This window comes from Lindgomyces ingoldianus (genome assembly GCF_010093535.1).
Source record: "Lindgomyces ingoldianus strain ATCC 200398 unplaced genomic scaffold BDR25scaffold_15, whole genome shotgun sequence".
NCBI classification, from domain to species: Eukaryota; Fungi; Ascomycota; class Dothideomycetes; order Pleosporales; family Lindgomycetaceae; genus Lindgomyces; species Lindgomyces ingoldianus.
The window spans coordinates 1141506-1160315 of NW_022985176.1; the positions used below are offsets into that span (position 1 = coordinate 1141506).

Sequence of the window (18810 nt, forward strand, 5' to 3'; positions counted from 1 at the left end):
TAGATGGCTATTCATCCTAAGTCTCATGATCCTCAGAAAGCACGGTTTTGGCCTATCAAAGAACTGTAAGGTGATCATTTGGCCTTATCTCATGCGCAAGAGCGCCGCGGTGGGGCTCCACAGTAGACCTACAGATCCCAGGTAGCAAGCTTGTCACATTCCGACGACTCTGCTGCCTAGCACGAGATATGTTTGCTCTGATAAAGCTTATTGAGTTGGTGGCTTGAGGCCGCACACATGGTACCAGTAGGTATAAATACGGCTGCACTCTCTTACATTAATTTCTTCATCGCCCATCAGTCCAGCAATTGCTCACCTTCCTCTCAAGCATCCTTCATTATTATTCCATCAAATTTCCTTGTCCACTTCTTAAGAGAATCACCCCCAATATGCCTGCTGCAAAGGATATCCTGACTGCTACCCAAGAGAATGGCAAGTCCTTCTTGGATACCTTCAAAGAACATTGCAATGGTGTCAGAATTGACACCAAGAACACTGTCTTGAATCTTCTTCGCAAGAACTATCCTGAACACCACATTACCGAAGCAGAAGAGGGCCGAATTTCTCTCCTCGAGTTCGCTGATGCCGGCCATGCTATGTACATCCTCGATTCTGACGAGGAGTCCTTCAACGCAACGCGCAAATGGCGCTCTGTCGGCGAGCGTCTCGAGAAGAAACTTCACCCTGGCAAACTTAGTGACGACTACCGCTTCGCCCGCTTTCAATACATTTGGGGGGGCAAAGAGTTCCTCCTCTATTTCGTCGTTTGGAAGGACATGCTCGAGTCCCAAAATCGTATATTCTACATTCTCTCTCCGCGAAACGAAGGTAATATTGTCGAGGGGCACTGTGTCGACAGCGACGAGCTAGTGCTCGCTGCTGGCAAATGGACTTCACAACTACACGAGGAGATCTTTGTGTTCGACAACGGATACTGGGAAAAGAGCAAGGACTTGTGGAAAGCCGTCGAGGGCTCGTCTTGGGAAGATGTCATTCTCGACCCTGAAATGAAGAAGAGTCTCATCGAAGATGTGCAAGGCTTCTTTGATAACCAGAAACTCTACGCGGATTTCGCAGTCCCTTGGAAGCGAGGGATCATTCTCCATGGCGTTCCAGGCAACGGAAAGACTGTCTCTATCAAAGCTCTCATGTCATCTTTATATGGGCGCGGAGATCATATCCCGTCGCTGTATGTCAAGTCATTTGCGGACAAGTGCAATGGCGAAGAGTACTCTATTCGACGCATCTTCCAGCAGGCTCGTAGCTCGGCGCCGTGTCTACTCATCTTCGAGGATTTGGACAGTTTGGTAGGAGACGATGTACGAAGCTATTTCCTCAATGAGGTAGATGGTCTTGAGTCTAACGACGGCATTCTCATGATCGGCTCTACGAACCATCTCGACAGACTCGATCCTGCTATCGCGAAACGCCCAAGTCGTTTCGACCGAAAGTACCACTTCAAGCTACCCGGTGAGGAAGAGCGCAGCGCTTACACTGCGTACTGGAGGAAGAAGCTCCTCAAGAATGACACTGTGGTGTTCCCCGAGGAACTCTGTCCAATAGTTGCCCAGCTGACGGAAGGCTTCAGCTTCGCGTACTTGAAGGAGCTCTTCGTTATGGCATTGTTGAGTCTTGTTCGGGGACACAAATTCGATGACTTCGAGATCATTGACAAAGATACGGAATCGGAAGAGAAGAAAGAGGAAGCAAACACTAAGGCAGCCTCCGACTGCTGTGGCGACAGTGAGAAAGCCAAAGTTGAGTCCGAAACGTGTCAATGCAGCAAGAAGTGCGAAAAGTGTGGACTGCTCAAGGAACAAGAAGCCAGGAAACAGGAAGAAGAGGTTGAAAAGAAAGAGGAAGTTAGGAAGGCCAGGACAGTGATGCCAACCATCGACATCCCGGACCATCTTGTCGATAATCTTCTATTAAGGGTCATTAAACACCAGATTCGGATCCTACACTCCGAGATGGATAATACGGAAGAGGAGCAATGGCCGTCTGGTAGGAAGACGATGGGTGGCGAGGGCGATGCTGCAGAGGCAAGAGCTCGGATGATGATGATGCAGATGAGGCGTAGACGCTGCTGAGCGCCATCATCAAGGATTCAGTGTAGTGCATGAGCGTGCCACTGTGGTACCTTAAAAATTTGTTTCAAACAGAAATCGCTATTGAAAATGCTGGCTTTGTTCCATGGTAGGGCTGTCTCTGACGTTCTTTTCCGCCCAAGTGTACACTCGTGCCCCCTGCAAGGCTACAACACCTCCTCTTCAGAATAACATACATATCTATACCTAAATGATTCAAAATGATCCTTTCTGATACTCCACCCCTACTTTCAATAACCATATAAATGTCCTTTCAACTCCTTGTCCGACACCACTCACCACGACAATACCCCAACGCTACATTAACTCTCACAGCCACAATACGCCACACTCAATTTACCCCTCCGCAAATGAACATCCAAGCTCAATATGACCAAGAAAGCACCATCCCCGTTTCAAAACAGCCGGTTTGTGCAACCTCGAACGTCACTTCTCGTCTCTCATTCCCAGCACCGCAATCCTGAGACCATCGGCGTTCCGCGGCAATCGCTCGCTATTAATGAAGAATCTGATTGAAGCTTGCCGTCATGCAAGCTTATTTGGATCAACATATCGGCCACGCCACGCCGTCTTCCCGCCTCGTCAAACCACTCATAGTGCAGCTTGTCTGGGAGACATGGCGCGATTGGTTCGGGACACTGCTACCCTTCGCTTCGCTACATGGGAGCCCGGGAATGTGAAAGCCGGTTTTTTTATGCCCTGTTCTGAAGGGAGAGGAGAGAAGAGAAAACGGCGCGTTAGGATACGGGGACTTCAGATTTACGATGTGAATGATGCGAATGTGGAGATGTGCATGTGCATGTGCATATGATCTGAGCTGATATGAGACGGTGAGCGAGAAAGCAAGCAAGTTTGCCCCAATGCTAAAATCCCTACCTTCTTTTTCTCCTGTTGTTCAGCGTCATCCACCATTTGGCTCTTTGTCAAACTTCGTTCCTCCCATTCTTCCACACAATATCACCGTTTCAAAAACCGAAGCGCGCCCGTCCCGCCTTACATTTGTGCAACATCCACCCCACCCTCGTACCAGAAGCACACACCAAAAACAGCTACTCCTATCCATCATTGCCACCTGCAAGACCGATTTGCAAGGGTTTGCTATATGGCGTCACTGTTACTTTCGTAATTCGCACCGTTGCCGTCACGCTCGCACAAGCAAGCTAGTGCTAACAAGCCGGGGACTTTGGATTGGATTGGATTGGAGGGTACTGTAATTGTCAGGCTGGTATTTCGATACGGGGCGCAGTGCAACGCAAACTTGTTGTGCGAGCGAACAAGCTTGCATCACTATTTCTCTCACCTCACTTCATCTACAGGCAACTTCAGTCGCACGCAGCTAGCTCAGCTATTCTCATGACAGTTCATCGATCTTGAACAAAGCACAGCGCAGCAATTCGGGACTTGGAAAAGATATTCGAGGGTACGGATGCTTGCAGGATGAGAATATCACGACGTTATGCCCAGATGGGTTGGCAGATGCTGGGGCTTGCTTTGTTACTTTCGCCTACGTTCGCGGAACAGACATGCTGTAAGTTCCTCTTTTTAAGGACTAATTCGCTAGTCAATCTCCAACTTCTTTTTCCCCTATCCGCCTCGTTTCTATCTCCTATACTGACAAGAACAGACTACCCCAGTGGCAACACAGCAGACACGTCTGAACGTCCATGCAGCACCAAAGAGGGTGCGGCCTGCTGTCCCGATAAATGGGAATGTCAGGACAATGGCTTATGCTATAACCCTGCAGCGAAGATCTATGGTCGATATAGCTGCACAGATAAGAGCTGGAAGAGTCCTTTTTGCCCGTCAAATTTGTGCACTTACAGTATGTCTTTGCTGTCCTTTCGGCCCTTCTAATTCGCCATGTCTAATCTTCTTACACCACCAAAGAATACTACATCCATTCCTCCCATTGTGCCCCTTGTCTTTGTGTTTAAAGGCTGTAATAAATATTCGTCCCGCTGACAAACAGTAGGCATGTTGGCTACGGGTGCAGAAGCACTCACCCAATGTTCCGACCACAACAACCAGTGGTGCTGTGATGCCAACCGGGTAGATGTAGACTGCTGTAATGAATCCCCTGAACCACGCCCATTCTTCGAGCTCCATCAAGGCCAGGCATATGCGTCAATCGGTGGAGGCTCAACAGCCTCAAATGCGCCTACCCTTGCAACCATAACCGGCCACGCGCTCGCATCAGAAACTGGCGGTGGAGGAGGCGCAAAATCATCCTCTTCCCCATCTTCAGCATCCAGGGACGCAAACTCTAGCCACGCGGCGAGCTCTTCCAAAGCCAAGAGTACCAAGACCGTTACTAAGGACTCCACATCAACAACCGTCAACTCAGCCTCCACTCCTGTAACCTCACTCCTCACATCCCTGTCTAGCGGCTCTGCAGGTGTCTTCACAATCATCATAACTTCCATCCTCCTCCCCGCCACAACATCCATCACTACACCTAGCACACCCAACCCTCCCTCCTCATCCTCCAAACTCCCTATCATCGTTGGCTGCACCGTCGGTATCCCTCTCGGTCTCATCCTCCTTGGAATTCTATTATGGCTATTCCGCAAACGCCACCAGCAGCAGAAATCCAATCCACATTCCAACACACAAGACCCTTACGCCAACGGCGTGTTGACCCCAGAATTCCAAGGCGGTGCGAAATTGCACAAACCCGGGACGTATAAACACGACGCCGATGTGACGAATGTGCCTGAACTCGCGGGCCAGAGCGTTGGACCTGGACGGCCGATTTCGACAATTAAAGGACGCGCGGAGTTGGAGAGTGGAGGTGGATTTGCGCCAGGCGTGGTGCCGCATGCGCCACATTTGGTAGGCGTGGGGGGAGGGAATGGAGGAGGCGGGTATCCGCAAACGCCACAGAGTAGTTGGGGGAGTGCGCCGCCAGGATATTCGCCAGGGATGAATTCACAGGCCTGGGGGCCGGGAGCGCAAGGCGCGGTGGCGGGACATGGGCTAGGGATGGGAGATGGTGTTGGCGTTGGTACCGGTGTAGGGGAAGTGGCGACGGAGGGTGGAAGGTATATTCCGTATCGACCTCTACATCACCACCAACAGCAGGGACAGCATTTGCACGATTTACCAGAGTTGGCGGAGTTGAATGCTGCGAAGACGCCGCCTGCGGGATGATATGACAGGAGATGACAGAACGTGTCAGTCCAGACACCACCCTCAACTGGGGAGTCAGTGTCGAGAGGAGTAACAGGGAGAGGAAACTTAACATGCTCAGGAAATACGGTATGAAATGATTTCAGATTCGAAGTGGAGTTTGTCTAAGGCAGGAGCTTTACTCTCCACATATCGAAGGTTTGGATACTAATGGATGGATGGGCTGGACCTTGGACTTCCTTGGAATGGATTTAGAGAGCATTCACGCCGATGGCGAGCCAGGTACCTACGGGTCTTATATGAAGACAAAGAGAAATGCATACATCTATATTTTATGTCACGTTAATATAAATATCTATGCTTGCCTTCGATGATGGTATGTCTATGCATCTGACAGTGATATCGTCTTCAAAACGTGAGGTATTTATAGTATGGATAATTTTAGGAAAACTGATTAGAGGTTGGAGATCTGTGAAATTGTAGGATAAGAGGGACTGTTCCAATATTTTGAAAGTTTTTTGGAAAGCCTGAATGGCTGGGGCCGTATGGTGTAATCAAGGGCGGCAATGCATGGGTCCGAAGTATACAGTGAAACAAGCAGAGCTATCATGACATCCTTCACCTACCACACATATCAAGACACATCCAAACCCAGAATAACAGGTATCAAATCCTTTCATTTATTCTCCTCTTTCAAATACGGAGCCGGATAGACAATTCCACTTAACCTCGCTTTTCATTCCAGCAAAGGTAGTCAAATTGATTCAATCAATCCATGTATGAATACGTATTCATGCCGCCATCTTAGGCCAGTAGCGAAGGATTGTTCCGACGCCTTTCCCCTCATGCTATCCGTAAGTCGTGAGACCGACTTGATATGTCCAGAGGTAGTGCCTAGACTGGCCTAGTGTGAGACTGTCGGACCGTTCATAATGTTGCGGTCGCCTTGGCGTTCCTTGTTCTGTTTGAGGTGTTAATGAGAAGCCAATAGATTGTATTAGAGAGAGGTGGGATAAGTGGGGATGGAGTGAATCATCATACCTCAACCTCCTGCACGGATCCCTTCTCTAGAATCGCCTTAACAACCTCATCCTCATTGTGCGTTCCGAACTCTGAGTCTAGCGATCCATTGCTCGCCGCATCGAGGATGCCTTGTGTGCCTTGCCTATACTCACATGTCAATCAGCTATCCCATGATTTGCATCCACGTAGGCCCCAACTTGCTAACCTAAGCTGGCTAGGGAACATCATAAGTGGGAGGAGGGACTCTGGAGAACTCACTTATGCGTAACAAACACCTTCCACCCGCTCACTACCTGTGCCAATGGAATCGACGAATCTGCCTTCCAGTCTTGCACCGCCTTAGAGCTATCAACAAAAATGACGAAGTCGTCCTCTTTGCCTTTGAAGTGCACTTTTGTCTGTTCTGCGTTTCCACGAGTCATCTTACTTCGGTTCTATGGGAAGGGCTCAAAAAGGCTGGTTGGCTGGTGGTTGAGTAGAGTCAGTCGTAGATTCTATGCGGGGGGGGGAGTTGGAGGTATTGTTGCAGTGTGGTGTGAGAAGCTGGAGGTGTGGGCAGCTTTTGTAGCTCACGCGGTACGTCATGCCAAGCCTCGCACCTTCACCCGTGAGCTCTCACTCCACCAAGCCCGAGCCTCGTCGAGATTTAGCCTCTGTCCCATCTCTCATACCGGGAGCCTAGTGCCCAGTTTCATCACGAGTGAATAAAGCAAGGTGACGCTATTGCTGTATTGCTTGACACTATCCACTACACGTCTTCCATGTCGCCTGAGCCGCAATGACGTCATGGCCGTGGGAGTAGCCGTCCCAACCCACATAACAACGGCACGGGTGTGCCTTGTAGCAAGCCCCCATGATATGCGTATACGCTTCCACCGTAGTCCCTGGTTTGAATATACATGTTGTCTGTCTGCCATGCGCAAAAATAACATCCAACGTTCGGACCTTCGCTGCATCCATCCATTGCAACCATTACGCCAAGACCATTGGAGCTTTCCCTCCCTCCAACATGTGAGAGCATTCAAAACGAACAAAGAAGGTAGTGTAATCCAATCGTTGAGTGAATTGCCTCAATCCAATCCCACCTAGTCCAATTCAATCCAATTCAAAAAGGTTATTCAAATCCAGAACTTGAAAATCCTACTCTTGCTTTTCAAGAAACGCTTCGCATGGGGCGTGCCTGTGGATGTAGCCCGTGGAGGTGGTGTCAACTCTCCCTTCTCTTTTCGTCTTTGCTTTTCGTTCTCACGGTGCTTGTCGAGTTCGACGGTTGTGTCAGGGCTGTGCAGGACGGCGGTGCCAGATCCGCCCGACAGGGTCCGAGCCTCGAGCCGGCTGCTGAGATCGGTTCGTGGGAGGCTGATGTGTGTTGAGAGACGTCGGGATCGCTTCGGTTTCCCAGGCGTTGACACCTCGCTTGAGCGCTCTGTTCCCGTGGCGCGATTTGCTAGTCGACGTCGACGGCTGGTAGGGCGGACATCTTGGAGTTCAAAGTCTGTTGGGAGGAAAGCGGCAGGAGCATTATGGAAGTCGACAACAGCTGGTGCTGGACGACGGTCTGCGGCTGAACGTGCCCGGAGGTTCCCCTGTGAGATCTTATGCACCTTACTCCCGAAAGACTCTTCTGAGCGTGTGTTGCTCAGGCTCGAGAAGCTAGGTGAGCGCCGTGAGAAGTTGCTTGCAATGCTTGCCATGGAGAGTTTTCTCATGACCGAATTGGCTGAGGCTCGAATCGGATTTTCGACCCTTCGATTCCCCATACCAGGGAACGGTAGTATGTCTTTTGTCCACACATCCTCCAGTGCAGTCTCCAATCGGATTCTCTCGGCCCTCCGTGGAGCTAGAGTTGGAACATGGTTCGTGCTCATATGCGACTGCGACCTTGACACCGAATTCGGAGCAATCGCCGGCGGCGGATCTGGAGACTTTTGCGCCTGCGTATTCTTAATGATGACCTGAGTCATGTGTGTCTTCGCGCCCAGCGTCTTCGCGCGATGGACTGACATTCGTCGGACTAGACTGTCTGCGTGGCCAAAGACAGGTCCGATAGATCTAATATCCAAGGATAGAGATGAGAACATGTCTTGCATAGTAGACTGGCCCTCGACAAAATCATGCGTTTCGCATACAATACGTTCGCGCAGCTGCGCCTTCCAGACCTCCTCTTCTTGCGATGAACAGGCGCTTAAAATGATTTCGTGTAATCGATGGCTGTGCTCGAACACTAGTTTCCAAGTGTAAGGGGCAGTATGGCATTGTAAACCTTCACACTGTTAGTGTTGATTGGGTGTATAGCGGATGTTTCTACCTCGCCCGTTGTCTGGTTCTTCAATGCTCCCATTCGCAAGAGAGATAGAGGCGACAACGTTATAAGGAATAAAAAGGCGGTTGGTTGTTGCTAGCATGAGGCAGGATTTGTACAGCGCGCACATCATGTACTGGCCTTTAACTCGCTCTTGGCCCTGAAAGGCGACGTGGAGTACACCGCAGAGACGGATATGACCAAGCAACCTGAAGACAAGAGCTCGGGATAGGGTCTAGCGGGTTTAGTGAATGGATGTACAAACCGGATACTGAGAACCCAAACATACTTGTTCTTGAAATGCCAAGCGATCTTGCAGGAGCCAGGATATTTCAATCAACCTTCGGGTTTTTGGGTCGTCTTTCGCCTTGTTCACTTCGCGAATGGTTTCTTGGAGACGGAAAAGAGCTTTCTCAAGTTCTCCGTGAGCCTCTGGGTCGTCGTATACGGGCGTGTGGCGACAAAGATCATCGAAAAGGAGCGGGTATTTGCAGACTCTCTGAATGGGCTGAAGCGATCAAATGTTAACAAGTGTTGCAACCTGCTACTCGATGTACACACCTTGATGAGAAGGTCTGAGAAACTTAAGGCCTTCCGACTGCTTAACTCTCTGTTGTTATCGGAAGCCACAAGTTTCGACAACGCCTCTACTCCCCTTTCGTACTCGCTCCATCCTTGGAGGCCTTTACACAGAGAGGTTAGATCCTGCGACATTGTCGTCCAATGCGCTCCATATTCTTCATAAGCAAAGAAACGCCTCATCTATTGACGTATTAGCATAGTATTTAAGCTAAATACCTGTATCGGGATTGTACATATTTATTGAATATCTTTGCTACGTTGCCTACTGTCTTGGTGTCTGCCACCAATGCCCGGGGGCGGCGATCAGGCGATCGGCCAATCTCGAGGGAGTGTCGGAGCCGTCGAGTTACTTTATGTTCAGCGAATCGACCAGGCACCATATCTGCGCTGTGAAAGCGGATATGTTTAGCCTTTGTTACAGGATATGTCTCCTGGTAGGCACTCTGCGTAAAATCTGCATGGGGGACAGCATGATGAAGCTCGGCGAGGAGATCCTGGTGTAATTGCAGTATTTGAGAAAGATTCTGTTGAATCAATGCTCGCATTTGGCCCGCCAGAGTGGGAACTGATGTCAATAACATGAAGTAATCCTGAAAGTGCTTTAGTAAGATTCAGCTTCACCAAAAAGGAATAAAGGGTGCCTACGTTGATCAGAACCTTCAAGTCTCCAACGTAGCTCTCCTCGGAGGAGAGCAGCTCTTCAACAATTTTGCGGCGCTGCACGGAACGCAACCAAGCACCCTCATCAATGACTGGACCGAGAGGGCCTACATTGCTATCTGTAGACCTGCGAGCATCGGAGAAGTTGCTGCTTCTGTTCTCGACCCGAATCTTGTTTGGAAACGCACCTCCATCTGAGCGGGGAGCAATGCTTGCGCTGGCTAAAGTGATTGAGGCAGACTTTACGGCCGTGACACAACCCATTGAGGATGACACAGACTCAGATTTTCTGCGTATTGATTCAGGAACATGGGGAAGCGGCGCCAGCATGGCCGAGTCCCCGTTCCCAACATCAACTGGCCAGCCCTGCGTCGCTGATAGCTGCTCTTTTCGGCGTTGAACATGCCGGCGTCTCAGAGTACTCATCCAGCGCCGAAAAGGTGGCGGGCTGACTTCAATCGTTACGGGGGGCAGTGCTGGCACATCACTCGGCTCGCTGCCAGTGTTATCTGAGAACCGGCACCTGGGAAGAGGAATATGGATAGCATCGTAGAGGTCGAAGATTTCGTGGCCTTGGTCACCACCACCGCTGCCGCTGCCATCGATGATCACTAGCTCCCCAGCGTACTGGTCGTCAGATGTAGAGCCTGTGGACAACTCCATGTCGTCGACTTCGTCCAAGCGAATCCCAGGAGCTGCGAGGAAATGCATGAAAGATGGGGGAGGTCGGTTCATCCCACAGCTCCTCTTGCCAGGTGCATGATTCAATGGCCCAACATCAGCGCCATCTCGCTGACCCCTTTGTTTGAGATCCAGAAGTGAGCGGGATGTCAAAGGCGGCGGAGTATTTTCAGTTCCACGGAGCCAAGCTCCAGTCCTATCTGAACATATGGAGTAGAGTGAGGAAGCAGATGCGTTCCGAGTCGTGATATCTCGAAGCGTAGCAGCAGTGTTGTCTTTAAGAGGCGAACATGAACGGAGATAGGGATTGTCGCTGAAGGAGCGCTTCAGGGGACTATGCGGACGGAGAGACAGCACGTAGGCCATTTCGACTTTCGGTAGAGCCCTAGGCACTAATGCATAGGTTGGGTATGGGAGTATCTGGCGGCATGGAAGATAAATATTATTTCCGAGCACTGGGGCGACGAGTTAAGGAAAGACAAGTGAGGACGAGGAGCTCCGGAGAAGGCCCCGATGATGAAAGAAAACTCTCAAAATGCCAATGCAAAGAAAGAAAGAGTTGAATGCAAAGGAAAGCGCAAAGAGAGAGCTAATGCTGGGAACGATGGCAGTTGTGCATGTAGCTGTTGTAGGCAAGGACTAGTGCGTGTCATAGCACAAGCGCAAGGCTTTTCTTTGGCATCGACCCTGCTAATACCAAAGAAGCGTGCGTGCGAGTATCACAGAATAATCTGGAGAAGTCGTATTCTACAGTAGAAATAACGAATCCATGATCAGAGCCTGGATCAAGGTCCTGCGGCATCTTTTTGTAAGGGAGTGCGCCACGCAACCACCTCTCAATGAATGTCCAGCAAGAGTGTTCTATGTGGAGAACACAATAAGATGAGGACCAATGGCCGGGCCCTATGGCAACTTTTTTGTTCCGTGGATGCGAAGGAGAGATGACGATGTTCGGGGACCATCACTGATTATGGCGAGCACGGGCCGAGGTGAGCTTTACGCGATTTAACAAGCCTCGGCGTGGAAGACCGGGAGGCTGTTAAATTGCACCTGACTAACCTACGGCCAACAACCCCACATTTGAAGTTCTGCCTCGACCCACCCCTCCGATTCGCAAACTTATCTGCGTCTCCCGATGGGATTACATATGGATGATATTCATGCGCCGACGGTGGCTTCAGGCCCGGCCTCTTCAGGCTACTCAAATGGCGTCCCGAAGCAGCAGTTGACGCTGATCGAGCTTATTGCGGAGAAGGACAGGGTGGAGGCAGAGCTCAAGGCGTTGGGACAGGTGCTGGATTCTGTAAGGACCCTCAATCCCAGATCTACGTCACGTACTGAAGTTTACTATCTAGCATGGAGTCAATATGAACACTACCCTGACGACCTTTGACGGCTTTCCCCGAAGTGATATCGATGTTCCCCAAAGTACGAATGACCTCAACCACCCTGAGGCTAGAGTTGACGCTGTTGGGCAGTCCGGACTACGAGAGCGCGAATAATACGACTGAAGAATGACTATAAAGATCTCATGGCTCGAATTGAAAAGGGTCTTCACGAGCACCATGCACGACTCGCCGAAAGAGCTCAGAACACCGCTGTTCCTAGTCAAGCTTCTCTTGCAAGCGGCTCCGCCGCGACAGCCCTTGAAGCACCTTTCGCTAAAGTCAACAGTGTTGTTTCTGGAAGTCCGGCTGACTTTGCAGGACTGAAAGTGGGAGACAGCATCACTAAGTTCGGTTGGGTCGACTGGACGAATCACGAAAAATTAAGTCGGGTGGCTGAAGCTGTCTCACAGAACGAAGGAGTGAGTTGGCCCCACAACGCTCTGTTGGCATGCATGTATTGTTTCTGAAGTGATTGTGCTACAAGACATGCTATCATCAGGTGAAAACATCTTTACGGAGAGCAGCTAACTATGTTACAGCTGCCAATCACTGTCAAAGCGCTGCGTCTTAGCGCCTTAGGCGGTCCGTCGGAATCTATCCAGATGCAGCTCACACCAAGGCAGAATTGGGGAGGTAGAGGTATGCTGGGCTGCCATTTGCTTCCACTGTAGTCTTTGTTGGGCTGGTTGATGAAAAGCAGCCGTTTGCTGCGTGGCATGCATGGAATGGAGCACTCGGTTTGGTCACCAATAGCATGATACCTCGGCGTTCAAATACTATTAGAATGCAAAGCTGAGAACCCTGATTTCGTGATTTATAAGACTGTTCCACGTTGTTCAGCCTTGACGCTGGAAGCCTCCTGCCTGCGTTGCTGCCTGTGCAATATAGTCACGTGACGTTGATTACATAGACATAAATCCTCACCGCCGACCAACAAGTCATAAAAACATCAACTTCATTTTGCCCCACGATACCGCAACCGCCAAACCGCCTCTCCTTTACACGCCACCCCCATAAAAGGTACACCCTCACTCCTGCGACCCGCTACATCCTCCCTCAATTTCTCATCCTTATCTAGCTCCTGCTAACAACCAGCCACCACAGTTTATTGCGCAAACACACCACCCCGCAATAACCCCCGCAACCATGGCTGAAGCCGCAGCTGCCGCGCCGAACGTAGCCACATTCAAGCTCGTCCTGGTCGGAGATGGTGGTACTGGAAAGGTAGGCATCTCTTGCGACGCTCTGTCCGGGACCAGGTGTCAAGCCTTTATTCGCGATAAAATTCGCGATAAACACAGCAGCCGCGTCCCAACAGTATCGAAATACGTGCTAACCACTGCCCTGATCTAGACGACCTTCGTGAAGCGTCATCTTACTGGCGAGTTCGAAAAGAAATACATCGCAACTCTAGGTGTCGAGGTCCACCCACTCGGCTTCACAACTGTATGCTCACCTTGGTCGCATCCCCACTCAAAAATCAATACTGACACTAGCAGAACCTGGGCCCTATCCAATTCGATGTCTGGGACACCGCCGGCCAGGAGAAGTTTGGTGGTCTTCGTGATGGATATTACATCAACGGGCAGTGTGGCATCGTTATGTTCGACGTGACGTCCCGTATCACATACAAGAATGTACCGAACTGGCACCGTACGTCTCACAATTCTCTGCATTGGTTCGTTCACTAACCTGAAAATTCAGGTGACCTTGTCCGCGTCTGCGAGAACATTCCTATCGTGCTCACTGGCAACAAGGTCGACGTCAAGGAGCGCAAGGTCAAGGCAAAGTCCATCACTTTCCACCGCAAGAAGAACTTGCAGTACTACGATATTTCGGCCAAGTCGAATTACAACTTCGAGAAGCCCTTCCTCTGGCTCGCCCGGAAACTTGTTGGTAACCAGACTTTGGTATGTCTCACCTTCCTTCATATTGTCTACGATGATCAACTAATAGTTCAATTTCTACAGGAATTTGTCGCTGCGCCCGCCTTGGCCCCCCCAGAAGTCCAGGTCGACCAGGCTGTTCTCGAACAATACCAAAAGGAGATGGCGGACGCCGCCCAAATGCCTCTGCCCGACGAGGACGACGCAGACTTGTAGATATAGTCGCGTGAAACCCTTCCAGCCATTCCCGCGGCTGCGAGGACGTCACGAATAGTATGGCACGGTTATGGAACTTGGCAACGTCCACTGGGAGCAGAGAGAGAGAGAGAGTGTGTGTGTGTGTGTGTGCGTCACAAGCTGGGTGACTGAGCTTATGGGGGGAACTTTGGGGGATACATGATACAGGGAGGAACCATTGGTGATTTTTCATTGGTGGAGGGAATGCCGGACTAGCTGGTATTTTCTTAAATAGCTTTAGATGGCTTCATATGGTTTACTTGGTATTCCAGGTGATTCGATTTCGGCCCTCTCCCACTGATCTGTAGGTGTTAGTCAATGCCGCGTGATGTTAACTTTTGCAGACGTAGAAGCATTATTGATCGGGAAGCAGGTAGATTCGCAAGGTACCCCGCACTGCTCGTGATACTTGGCAAACGAAGTAAAGAAAAGAAAATTGTGTGGCCTTGACGTCATGCTTGGTATTTAGTAGGGCTACGTCCCCATATCTTCACATATCCACGCCCATCTACACGGATATCTAGACTAGGTAAAACAGAGGAACAACAAAGAAATCTATTCTCGACAACATCTCACTTATCTATCCAAAAGGCTCTCAGAGTAGTGACTCTCCCTCCCAGGAGACCAAAACACTCAGCCACGATATATAATAACGTCACTCGTAGTTAGCTAGCCCTCCACAATGTACTAACTGTGCCATTCATTACTCTTGCAAACCTCGAAGCAATCGCGCCAACCAAACAATCATTGAACGATAAGGCAAAACAACTAGGAAAGAGAAAGAGAACATAGAGAGAAAGCGACAAGAGAAGCCAACGCTGCGGAGATCGTGGCAAAACAGAAACAGGGCAGACGCCAACGCCAATACCAGCACCAACACCAGCATGAATTTAGTACATACAAATACAAGGATGAAGGAAGGAAGGGTGAAAGGAGGAAATCATTGCGTCATGTGGTCTTAGGCTAATGGAAAGGGGCAAGCAATGGAAAGATGGGATAGACAAAATGCGAGGAATAATTGACAGGTATGATGAAGTAGGGAGTGGAGATAAAATCCTAACTACGATTTCAACATCCTGTAGTGCAGAGGTCAGCATCTCTGCTAGTCTTCTTGGTTCTCGAACGGATGAGATGTACGGAGGGTTGGAGGGTGTGGGGGTAAACACTTACGGTGTTAAAAGCTGACTATAATTCTCCAAAGGCTCACTCCCGCCGTCTTCAATCACTCCTCTAATAATATCGTCCTGCGCGATGCTACTCCACAGATGAATGCTCATTGCCTTTTTGCTGTTGAATAGGGTATGCGCAACGCCTCTGACTTGTCCTAATACTACCGCTGCGATCGGCCATGTATGGCTATACTGTTGCAGTGTTCCCACGTCTAGTCGGATAGATTGCTTGATAACGTCGTCTTGGCCGTCCGGGACGAGAAATGACCAATAGGATAGGTGGACAACAGATGCCATGACTACGACGCAGGTGAAGAAAGGCGTGTGATGGATCAACGGGCCGGGGAGCTTAATTAAAGTAGAGATATTTTCAGCCGAAAACAGACATTTTGAGGTATGCACTTCACGCGTTTGTGTGGGAAGCAAAACCTGCCCGGGTTGAACACAGATATTCACGTTCTCAACGCGGCCAAATCCAAGGCTGGAGCGCGGTCGATGCAGCATAATCGTGCTACCGGAATGCACCATGTGGGCTTGGAAAAGCAGTTCATCGATTTGCCCGTGGTCGTTGATGATCTCGGTTTTAGAGACGGGGAGGTGTAGCTTCCAGTTTATGAGATATTGGTCCACGACGTCGACGATGTGATATTCGAACGTGCTGTCCAGGCGCGATACTTCGAAGACTTTGCCTAGGATTCGGATTGCGTCGATTAGGTAGGCGAAGGAGGAGAAGACCATTTCTTCAGGCGCGAAGGCGCTGTCGTCGTACTCTTGGATCGTGCGGGCGTAGGGAATTTGCTGGGGTGGATTAGTGGCGCTCGTGAACGAATGAGTGGCGATGAAGCGGGTTCAGGAGTAGTGGGGAGTGGGGGTGGGCAGTGAGACACTGTCGAGATGAAAGGAAGCGCAGAGACAGAAGAGAGTACTAGATACTACATGCCCAAGGGAAAGAGGCGATAATGCCAAAGAAGAAAAGAGTAACAGATGGTAGAATTGGGGACTGGAACAAAGGAATCTGACAGACGGAAACGGGGCGGGAAAAGAGCACTCACCCCTGAGAAGTATTCATCATTCTCACACGGTAAGGGTACATCGGTTGCTATATCTTTAAGTCGAAATTGAACGCCTGGGTTCACAGCAGCCATCATTCCGTTGACGGTATACATGGACCACCATGTTCGTCTCCAGCTCTCCTCTAGAACCCTATCATTGTTCCCATTGATAATAGCGTAGTCAGACCGGTGCAGACCTATTTCAACCGTCATAGCCTGAGCCATTCCAAAAATCTGAGCTGCTCTTGGAACGTCGTTGTTGGCATGCAGCCCAATGGAGAAAAGTAGCAAGGCTTGGACAGTGTAGCCATCCTTTGGATAGTTCTGGCTTGCTATCGTCCGGTTTAAAGCTTCCTTATAAATGTCCGTAGGTACCGACGGGAGGAAGCTAGATCCTATGTACTGAACGGCGAGCTCCAACAGCGGGGCCCTCCTCTCTTTAAGAAACTCCACCAGTCTCGGTCGAGGCAGGCAAAACGGGTGAGAGCCATAGAAGAAGTGAAAGAAAGCTCCTATCGCATTTGGAGGGCCTGTGGTACCAAATTGGTTTGTCCTTTGGGTTCCATTGAGGTTAAATTGGCCAACTGGGGGTGCTGAGGCCAAGAGGCTAAGACTGTTTGGGGCGCTGCTCAGCTGATCGACAAGAGAAAGTTCTGAGCCAAAGTCATATCCAGGAGATGGCAAAGCAATTGTTGTTGTTGCAAGAGAGTTGCTCAACGGCCCATGTAAGACCGTTTCATTTTCTGGTCCTGTCGAGAGATTAGATTGAAAATGGTTTCACCAGGATGAGTACGAAGGTGATAACGAACCCGAGCCTGTTGGTGCTCCGTTCTCTCCCTTATTCTTCCTTTTTCCTTTCCAGCCGCGACGGGACTTGATGTAAGTGCACTCAACTCCATCGGCCTTACATCTAGAGCAGCGCACACCACCGTCGCATTTAAGGTGCCGGCTGCGACACGGTACGCAGGCGACGGCGACTGACGCCCTAGCGGCGGCGGGCCCGTGAGCACTGTCCGACTTTGGAGTCTGCGCCGGAGGAGTTGGACTCGAGGTGTGAGTCGTAGAACTCCCTCCTGGAGAGAGGTGCAGGGCCAGTGAAGACGTATCCGAGAAGTCCTGGGTCCAAAATGCGGGATCTGCGGCAGCCGAGACGGGGAGACTGGAGGCGGAAGAGGCGTGCGATGCCATGAAGAGGAGCCCAAAGTGTTCTGGGTGCAATGCACTCAATTCTCCGAGGGCTTTAACGGTTCTATGAAGTCTGCTATTGGCGAGGAAGAGAGTGTTGAGGGCTGAAGTGCGGTTCAACAGTCGCTGGAAGAGCTAGAAATATTATCACGTGAAAGAATCTAGCGCGCCGATCTAAGCCGAAATGGCGGAATGTAACCGAACGACGAGAACTCAGCCCTGGTCGCAAGCATCGAAGACGGAGTACCCCTGACACGAACTTCTTTCTTGTCTTTCTCCTTGTTCTACTTTTTGCTACTTCGATCCTGGCATCCAATACCCAACGATCGGGACGTGTTGCCGATCCGAGAATTACGGAATGGTCGTTACCCAGCGTGTCGAAGAGGTCTGTTGAGGCACCTCCTTCCTTTGATTCCTTCTCTTTTTCTGTTTCATGGTCATATCAGTTGCTCTATGTCTCCCACCGAAGTGACTGGTCTTCCCTATCAATATACTCTTCCTGAGCAAGGGCAGAGCTACATCCGCTGCCACCGCCCCCTTCGTATCTTTCATCCCGTGCTAGCCGATTCAAATTACACCCCCGGCCTCACTGGTCAACAACATGGCTTTTTGAGAGCATACGCGTTTCTCATCTTTGCATCCCACCGCGTGACAGTCGATGACGTTGCCTCGTACCACATCAAACCCTGGGAGAAGACTTTTTACGAAGAACAAGCTTTCTTGAGCTATTCACTACTGGGAGGTCAATTCCAAGTTCTGGTTTCCGCCTAGTGTATGTCTAATTATATCGAGAACACTGGCCATGGGTTGGTATATCTGGGAGAATCAAGCTAGGATTGCGTGCAGAGCTGCCTTATCCAGCACTCAAAAGCCTTGGCTTAACCAACTGGCCATTTCTTATCTGATTGTCCTCAGGCGCTGACGAATATCATGCCGCGTATGCTATCCGTATCCACAAAGTCGCATGATTGTAAGACAAAGTCTGGATGAATCTTGAGACAATTTAGCGGAATGGTCCTCCTATATCTATCGTCTCCTCCTTCTACGGAAGGCTTCAGTCATCATGATCTTGGCTCAATTTCGTTCAGTCCGTACCCCAAGATCCCAAAGTGTAGCCCCCGGGAGCTCATCATACGCACTACGACTTTACAGCTTTACCCGAATCCGGTTCCAAAATCCGCTGTCCCTCAAGCTACAACAGCCTCCTAGGTCCACAGGAACCTTAGTTCTACTCACCATTACCCTCTGGTATGACTTGCTCACGTGTTTAGACTTACGACAGGACTAACGAAGCCTGTGGTGTGGTAGTAGAGCTAAGACCGCATAAGCAAGGATACTCTTGTCAAGTGGCGCGTTGTTGCTTGACTCTTTGCTTCGGATTCGCTCGATCGTCTTGATCACAGATATG

The 18810-nt window shown here is 50.2% G+C and overlaps 7 protein-coding genes across 7 annotated transcripts; 4 read left to right on the top strand and 3 right to left on the bottom strand.

The window, feature by feature from the left end:
• The first annotated feature begins 294 nt into the window (after nucleotides 1–294).
• BDR25DRAFT_303602 (proteasome-activating nucleotidase) lies at nucleotides 295–2280 on the top strand. The gene has a single exon (XM_033690029.1). The coding sequence runs from the start codon at nucleotides 390–392 to the stop codon at nucleotides 2088–2090; it is 1701 nt and encodes a 566-aa protein (XP_033547911.1). The 5' UTR covers nucleotides 295–389; the 3' UTR covers nucleotides 2091–2280.
• Nucleotides 2281–3707: 1427 nt separating this feature from the next.
• Nucleotides 3708–4136, top strand: BDR25DRAFT_199940 (uncharacterized protein; the record flags this gene model as incomplete). Its single annotated transcript, XM_033684377.1, has 2 exons — nucleotides 3708–3930; nucleotides 4081–4136. Coding segments are annotated over 2 exons (279 nt in total), but the record flags the coding sequence as incomplete, so codon positions are not given.
• Nucleotides 4137–5894: 1758 nt separating this feature from the next.
• On the bottom strand, nucleotides 5895–6769 carry BDR25DRAFT_303603 (putative RNA binding protein). Its single transcript, XM_033690030.1, has 3 exons — nucleotides 6519–6769; nucleotides 6279–6402; nucleotides 5895–6198 (listed from the first exon to the last, which is right to left on the bottom strand). Exons 1-3 carry the CDS (start codon nucleotides 6680–6682, stop codon nucleotides 6142–6144), a joined length of 345 nt encoding a protein of 114 aa, XP_033547913.1. The 5' UTR covers nucleotides 6683–6769; the 3' UTR covers nucleotides 5895–6141.
• Nucleotides 6770–7023: 254 nt separating this feature from the next.
• BDR25DRAFT_286486 (uncharacterized protein) lies at nucleotides 7024–10851 on the bottom strand (the record flags this gene model as incomplete). The annotated part of the gene is made up of 6 exons (XM_033688257.1): nucleotides 7024–8523; nucleotides 8569–8797; nucleotides 8852–9070; nucleotides 9124–9324; nucleotides 9378–9734; nucleotides 9790–10851. The coding sequence occupies 6 exons, from the start codon at nucleotides 10849–10851 to the stop codon at nucleotides 7379–7381; spliced, it is 3213 nt and encodes a 1070-aa protein (XP_033547914.1). The 3' UTR covers nucleotides 7024–7378.
• A 715-nt stretch (nucleotides 10852–11566) lies between these two features.
• BDR25DRAFT_303605 (26S proteasome non-ATPase regulatory subunit 9) lies at nucleotides 11567–12645 on the top strand. Its single transcript, XM_033690031.1, has 4 exons — nucleotides 11567–11788; nucleotides 11841–11913; nucleotides 11964–12292; nucleotides 12413–12645. The coding sequence occupies exons 1-4, from the start codon at nucleotides 11633–11635 to the stop codon at nucleotides 12542–12544; spliced, it is 690 nt and encodes a 229-aa protein (XP_033547915.1). The 5' UTR covers nucleotides 11567–11632; the 3' UTR covers nucleotides 12545–12645.
• A 374-nt stretch (nucleotides 12646–13019) lies between these two features.
• On the top strand, nucleotides 13020–14191 carry BDR25DRAFT_286490 (GTP-binding nuclear protein GSP1/Ran; the record flags this gene model as incomplete). The annotated part of the gene is made up of 5 exons (XM_033688258.1): nucleotides 13020–13097; nucleotides 13227–13319; nucleotides 13373–13526; nucleotides 13578–13783; nucleotides 13844–14191. The coding sequence occupies 5 exons, from the start codon at nucleotides 13020–13022 to the stop codon at nucleotides 13973–13975; spliced, it is 663 nt and encodes a 220-aa protein (XP_033547916.1). The 3' UTR covers nucleotides 13976–14191.
• A 778-nt stretch (nucleotides 14192–14969) lies between these two features.
• Nucleotides 14970–17630, bottom strand: BDR25DRAFT_30155 (uncharacterized protein). Its single transcript, XM_033689603.1, has 4 exons — nucleotides 17027–17630; nucleotides 16218–16966; nucleotides 15167–15963; nucleotides 14970–15072 (listed from the first exon to the last, which is right to left on the bottom strand). Exons 1-4 carry the CDS (start codon nucleotides 17403–17405, stop codon nucleotides 15057–15059), a joined length of 1941 nt encoding a protein of 646 aa, XP_033547917.1. The 5' UTR covers nucleotides 17406–17630; the 3' UTR covers nucleotides 14970–15056.
• Nucleotides 17631–18810: the final 1180 nt, after the last annotated feature.

What these genes read in the sequence shown, in the direction of transcription:
- BDR25DRAFT_303602 (XM_033690029.1), top strand. Translation starts at nt 390, where the DNA reads ATGCCTGCTGCAAAGGATATCCTGACTGCTACCCAAGAGAATGGCAAG.
- BDR25DRAFT_303603 (XM_033690030.1), bottom strand. Translation starts at nt 6,682, where the DNA reads ATGACTCGTGGAAACGCAGAACAGACAAAAGTGCACTTCAAAGGCAAA. An exon ending in AAGGTGTTTGTTACGCATAA is followed by an intron (nt 6,403 to 6,518) that starts GTGAGTTCTCCA and finishes ATGTGAGTATAG; the next exon opens with GCAAGGCACACAAGGCATCC. An exon ending in GATCCGTGCAGGAGGTTGAG is followed by an intron (nt 6,199 to 6,278) that starts GTATGATGATTC and finishes CACCTCAAACAG; the next exon opens with AACAAGGAACGCCAAGGCGA.
- BDR25DRAFT_303605 (XM_033690031.1), top strand. Translation starts at nt 11,633, where the DNA reads ATGGATGATATTCATGCGCCGACGGTGGCTTCAGGCCCGGCCTCTTCA. An exon ending in TGGGACAGGTGCTGGATTCT is followed by an intron (nt 11,789 to 11,840) that starts GTAAGGACCCTC and finishes TTTACTATCTAG; the next exon opens with CATGGAGTCAATATGAACAC. An exon ending in CTGTCTCACAGAACGAAGGA is followed by an intron (nt 12,293 to 12,412) that starts GTGAGTTGGCCC and finishes ACTATGTTACAG; the next exon opens with CTGCCAATCACTGTCAAAGC.
- BDR25DRAFT_30155 (XM_033689603.1), bottom strand. Translation starts at nt 17,405, where the DNA reads ATGGCATCGCACGCCTCTTCCGCCTCCAGTCTCCCCGTCTCGGCTGCC. An exon ending in CGGAGCACCAACAGGCTCGG is followed by an intron (nt 16,967 to 17,026) that starts GTTCGTTATCAC and finishes ATCTCTCGACAG; the next exon opens with GACCAGAAAATGAAACGGTC. An exon ending in ATGATGAATACTTCTCAGGG is followed by an intron (nt 15,964 to 16,217) that starts GTGAGTGCTCTT and finishes AATCCACCCCAG; the next exon opens with CAAATTCCCTACGCCCGCAC.